Source organism: Molossus molossus, unplaced genomic scaffold, assembly GCF_014108415.1.
Source record: "Molossus molossus isolate mMolMol1 unplaced genomic scaffold, mMolMol1.p scaffold_m16_p_14, whole genome shotgun sequence".
NCBI classification, from domain to species: Eukaryota; Metazoa; Chordata; class Mammalia; order Chiroptera; family Molossidae; genus Molossus; species Molossus molossus.
This window is the reverse complement of record NW_023425349.1, coordinates 33,756,922-33,762,921: the sequence shown is the minus strand read 5'-3', so window position 1 is coordinate 33,762,921 and position 6,000 is coordinate 33,756,922. Positions and strand designations below refer to the sequence as shown.

General features: G+C 45.4%; 1 protein-coding gene across 1 annotated transcript; it reads left to right on the top strand.

Moving 5' to 3' along the window:
• The first annotated feature begins 3,819 nt into the window (after window positions 1-3,819).
• On the top strand, window positions 3,820-4,779 carry LOC118629757 (olfactory receptor 13C7-like). The gene has a single exon (XM_036261374.1). The coding sequence runs from the start codon at window positions 3,820-3,822 to the stop codon at window positions 4,777-4,779; it is 960 nt and encodes a 319-aa protein (XP_036117267.1).
• Window positions 4,780-6,000: the final 1,221 nt, after the last annotated feature.

The following is a 6,000-nucleotide window of genomic DNA, read 5'->3' as shown; positions in this document are numbered from 1 at the left end:
AGAGTCCTGGGTTCGGTTCCTGCTAAGGGCACGTACCTCAGTTACAGTTTGTCCCCGGCCCTGGTTGGGGTTGTGTGGGTGGCGACCTCTTGATGTGTCTCTCTCACATCGATGTTTTTCTTTCTCTCTTCCTCCCTCTCTTCATCCCGCTTTATCTGAAGATAATTGCAAAAATGTCCTTGGGTGAGGATAAAAAAAAGAAAAATCATATATGTATGTATGTATGTGTGTATATATGTGTGTATGTATATTTTATATTTTTTATTATATGTACATATATTTTTTATATATAAATATATATATATATTTAATGAGGGTTCTTTCTCCTTTCACACTCCTTTCAGCAATAATAAGGAGCCAGCTGGTTTGATTCCTGGTCAGGGCACATGCCCAGGTTGTGGGCCCAATCCCCAGTGGGGGGCATGCAGGAGGCAGCCAGTCGATATTCTTTCTCATCTATGTTTCTCTCTCTCTCTCCCTCTCACTTACTCTCTCTCTAGAAAATCAATAAAGAAAAAAAATTTTTTAATAAGGAGCCATGTTTCTGGATCTGATGATGAAGACACAGAGGCAATCTTTTCCTTACATGATCCAGGTTCTTGGGAGAGGCTGGAGGGCTGGCTGCCGGTGTGAAAACCGGACCTGGGACTGACTATTGCCCCAGAACATTCATCACTGGTAGCAGTGTGTCTTGGGCAACTAGAGAGTCTAGCTGGGGGCTGTCTCAGTACTGACCAGCTTTTGTAGTCAATTCCTAGATGGTACATGTGCCTCTGAGAGATATGTTGATATTTTTAAGGCCCTGGAGAAAAACAGACACTACTCTTGTTTATGTTCATGCTGAAACCACACTGTTCCTGGGTATTTGGAGGGCTTTCTGTGGGAGAGGGATTAAAGCTGCAAAGGAGCAGATTTTAGCTCAGTATCAAAGGGAAACTATTTCCAAGTGAAAGGAGCCTCACCAGAAAGTTAATCATAACAACCCACATCTTCAAGGAGGCAGGCCAAGCTGAAGGACTGTGAGGAATGCAATAAAGGGCTTTCTACATTGGAAAGGGAGCAGATTGCTAAATAGACCCTAAGGTCTCTTGTCAGTGTTGTTAGAGCGATTATTACAGTCGATGATGGTGATGGTGACAATGACAATGATGATCATGTAATTACTTATGTAATTAATTATGGTGATCACCACTCCCCTACCCCTGCTAGATTTTGAGCTCTTTGAGTCAGGAGCTATGCCTTTCATTGCAGTGATCCCGGCACCTAGAATTCTGCCTGGCCCAGAGCAGATGCTCAATATTTATCTGTCAATCTGGATGGAATTGTTATGACTGACTTGGAAACAGCTATAATGCCAAGCACCAACAGGGGCGCGTCTCAGCTCCCCAAGAAGGAAGTGCCCTTGCATACACACCCAGGAGGGGGCCAGATGACTGAGAACACTTGGAACTACGGACATCTGAGAATTTGAGTATTTTAGATACAGAGCAAATAAAACTTAATATTCAATACCCTCAATGTTGCCTACAAGTTTTTTTTGTTTGTTTGTTTGTTTTTTTATCCCCACCCGAGGACATTTTTCCATTTTTTGTTCAGATAGAGCGGGAGGGAGAGAGAGGAAGAGAGAGAGAGAAACATTGATGTGAAAGGGACACATCGAGTGGCTGCCACCAGCACGACCAACCAGGGCCGGGGACAAACTGCAACGGAGGTACGTGCCCTTAGCGGGAACCGAACCCGGGTCTCTCTGGACCGCAGGCCGACACTCCAACCACTGAGCCAAACCGGCCAGGGCAACCTACAAGTTTTCTACTGGTCCAGAATAAATCCCAGTCTGGGGAACATTTAGCAGTCTGAGGAGACATTCAAGCTTCCCACAAAGAAGAGCTGACAGAGCAGGACTCCAGGCTCTGTGAACGGTCTGGGGAGAAGCCGGTGCCTCCAGGACAGGCGGACGGAGAAGGGAGAAGCAGGGATGTCCAGTCAGAGCTCTCCTTCAGCTTAGCCACAGTGCACACGAGGCCAGCCTGCTGCCCTCAGTGTACAAAAGGAGCAACAGCGTGTTCAGACCTTGGTACTGGGCTCATTCTCTCAACGGCAGAGGTACCTTGGCTCCCACTGGCCCTAAAGGAAGGGACACTTGAGTTTTACGGTTTTTTTTCCTGTTTTCTTTTTTGTTCTTTAAAAAATAATGTAATTAAATTGATCAGAGTGACATTGGTTAATACAAATTATATAGGTTTCAAGTGTACAGTTATATAATACATCACCTGCATGTTACATTGTGTGTTTACCAGCCAAAGCCACATCTCCTGTCACCGCACATGACCCCCTTTACCCTGCACTGCCTCCTCCTCCCACTTTCCCTCTGGTAACCACCATACTGCTGTCTGCGTCTACGAGCTTTTGTTTGTTTGTCCTGTTTGCTCAGTTGTTGCTCAGTTTTATAACCCACATATGAGTGAAATCATATGGTTCTTGATTTTTTTCTGTCTGACTTATTTTGCTGCTTTAGGATGATATTCTCAAAATCCATCCATGTTGCCGCAAATGGCGGTATTTCATCTTTTCTTATGGCTGAGTAGTGTTCCATTGTATGTACGTACCACATCTTCTTTATCCAATCATCTGTCGAAAGACACATCAGTTGTTTCCATGTCTTGACCACTGCAAATAATGGGGGGGGGCCCCCAATGCAGTGCTCCACGGCCCACACATGGCGCAGTGGTGGCCACGAGAATGCTAACCTTCACAAGCTCGAGCTACGGTTCGAGTCACCCTGTTGATTTTCATTTATGTTGTCTTGTTGCCTATGTGCCTTATCTTTTAAAAAATATATACCAGGTATTGTATTGGCAAAATTACTTGTGCAAATGATTTAGAGACTGCAGTGATATTATTTTCCTTCAGAGTGGATTTATGTCTGCTTCTGTTAGATATTTGGGAGCACCAAAAATCTGGGACAACCTCGATCCAAATTCAGGGCTTGGGAAGATTTAAAGCCAGCTACAAAACTGCCTGGCCAGTGTGGCTCGTGGATTGAGCATCGTGGACTGAGAGATCCGAGTTCGATTCCCAGTCAGGGGCACATGCCCAGGTTTCAGGCTCAATCCCCAGTAGGGCGTGTGCAGGAGGCAGCAGATGGATGTATCTCTCTCACATTGATGTTTCTATCTCTCTCTCCCTTCCTCTCTCTAAAACATTAATAGAAATATTTTTTTTAAAAAACCTGTAAGTGTGTGTTTCCTTCTGATTCACATGCTTATTCTTATGGTGTTGCTCTGGAGTGAGGGGGCTCCCCTCCCAACAGAAGGAAGTTTAGTTAGGAACAACTTCACGGTGGGGCTTGCACTTCGAACCTGTACCCCACCTCCGAGCGGCTGTCGGTGCTGCTTCGCGGCCTCTCAGTGACCACCTCCAGAAGCTGCAAAGGCCCCCGTTGGAGCATAGCCTCAAATGCTGGTCTTACTTCTCTGAGTTCCTATTTTACCCCAGAATTAAGACCCTATGATTCCCTGTTGTTTTATTACCTTGCCAAAGCTTCACACAGATGTATTATGTAATTTGTCCAGTGTTTATAATTGCCATCTGCAGGACAGTTAGTGCAAATTAACTCATTTGTTCTTATTGGAAGCAGAAGTTAAATATTGATCTTTGCTACATTTTCCCTAGAATCCTAGAGAGATAACCGAATTGTCAGAGCTATTCTCCAGTTGCTCAGCAGGGTGGGGATTTTGCCTGGCTGCCCAGGCACATTTGGAGTCAGAGTGTGCTGAGGTTGACCTTCTGAGTTACTGCAAGTGACAGAGTAGATACAACATGGACAAGTCCAACTGGACCTCCACCACAGTGGTGTTCATGCTCCTGGGCCTCTCAGCCCACCCAAAGCTGGAAAAAACATTCTTTGTGCTCATCTTGTTGATGTACCTGGTGATTCTGCTGGGCAATGGGGTCCTCATCCTGGTGACCATCCTTGACTCCCGCCTGCACATACCTATGTACTTCTTCCTGGGGAACCTCTCCTTCCTGGACATCTGCTACACAACCTCCTCCGTCCCTCTCATTCTTGACAGCTTCCTGACCCCCAAGAAAACCATCTTACTCTCAGCCTGTTTTGGGCAGATGTTTCTCTCCTTTGCCATGGGAGCCACAGAGTGCGTGCTCCTGAGTATGATGGCGTTTGATCGCTACATGGCCATCTGCAACCCCCTTAGATACCCTGTGGTCATGAGCAGGGCTGTCTATGTGTCCATGGCTGCTGGTTCCTGGGCAGCTGGCATCACCAGCTCAGTAGTTCAGACATCCCAGGCCATGAGGCTGCCCTTCTGCGGGGATAACGTCATCAACCACTTTACCTGTGAGATCCTAGCTGTCCTGAAGTTAGCCTGTGCTGACATCTCCATCAACGTGATCAGCATGGCTGTGGCCAACATGATTCTCCTGGGCATCCCAGTCCTGTTCATTTTTGTCTCCTATGTGTTCATCATTGCTACCATCCTGAGGATCCCCTCAGCTGAGGGGAGGAAAAAGGCCTTCTCCACCTGCTCTGCCCACCTCACAGTTGTGGTCATCTTCTACGGGACCATCCTCTTCATGTATGGGAAACCCAAATCCAAGGACCCATTGGGAGCAGACAAACAGGACCTTTCAGACAAGCTCGTCTCTCTCTTCTATGGGGTGGTGACCCCCATGCTCAACCCCATCATCTACAGCCTGAGGAACAAGGATGTGAAGGCTGCTGTGAGGAACCTGGTACATCAGAAACACCTAACTAAATAACTGTCACAGATTTCCAGACTGTCAGAACGCAGGACCTCCGAACTCTCACTGTACTTGTGGGGAATGGTAACCCGGGGAGGTTCTTGGGCTATCAGTGCGAGCGCCTTTTCGTTTCTGGCACTGCTGATTAGTTCGTTGGCTTTATCCAAAACTACACTGTATCATGCCATAGCTATATTTTGCTGCCCAAATCTTAAATCCTTTGATACCCAAACTTGACGAATATCTATAAAGAGTTACAGATGTGGCCAAAAGAAACAAACAAAACTTTGAATGGTACGGGTCCTTCGAGTATATAGTCTTTCCCTGTGTAGAACTGCGGCTTTACTCTGTTCTGCTCTGGTCTCATCCCAAAGACCTTTGCTCTATAGTCTATATGATACCGGGCACACCTGGAAAATGTAATTTGCCTCAACATATAACAGTGATCATTAGCACCATGGCAGGAATGCCACTCACATATTAGCACTAGAAATAGTGGAACTTACCTTGAACAGCTGCTTCGTTTTGATCGAATGGAATCTCATCATTCAACATATTCTCCTCTTAATTGCAGGAAAGCTCAGAGGCAGACATGCCACCTCACTACGCCAGTCAGTAGAGTGCTGCATGACAGCACCAGCAGCTCCCAAACTTTCATCCATGCAACCGAAGTGGCACATGGATAGCAGTTACATACACCCACACACACTCCATGAATATGCCCACACTATGATGAAACCCCAAAAAGACTATGGGGAAGCAAATGCAAAAATCATTCTTCCTTCTACAACGGATAAGAGGCCAGCAGGAACAGTGACTCCCTACCACCAGTAGCACAGGTCAGATTGGCCACGGGAACAATGTAGCTCCCAGAGCTCTAAGTCCTCAACTTTCTCCTACACTCAAGGAACATATTGAAATAGTGTTTACTGTATTATAGAGCTTATTTTTAAACCTCTTAAATTTATATTTGTAAAAGTCAGTTATTACCAAGCTTTAGTCCTTTAACTATTATTAGTAGATAGCAGGTTGTTTTCTCTTTTTCTTTCCTCCCTCTTCCTTCCTCATCCCCACGTTAAATCAGCTCCCTCCCCTTACTGGTTAATAGTTGCCTCCAAAGTTGTATTCATTTTCTATTGCTGTGTAAAGTCTATATATTTAAAACCTATTTGAATTTAAAAGAAAAATAGAAGTTTGAAATCCATATTACCTACTAATATAATCTAAAATATCAGAAAA

Coding starts and splice junctions, on each gene's coding strand:
- LOC118629757 (XM_036261374.1), top strand. CDS start 3,820: ATGGACAAGTCCAACTGGACCTCCACCACAGTGGTGTTCATGCTCCTG.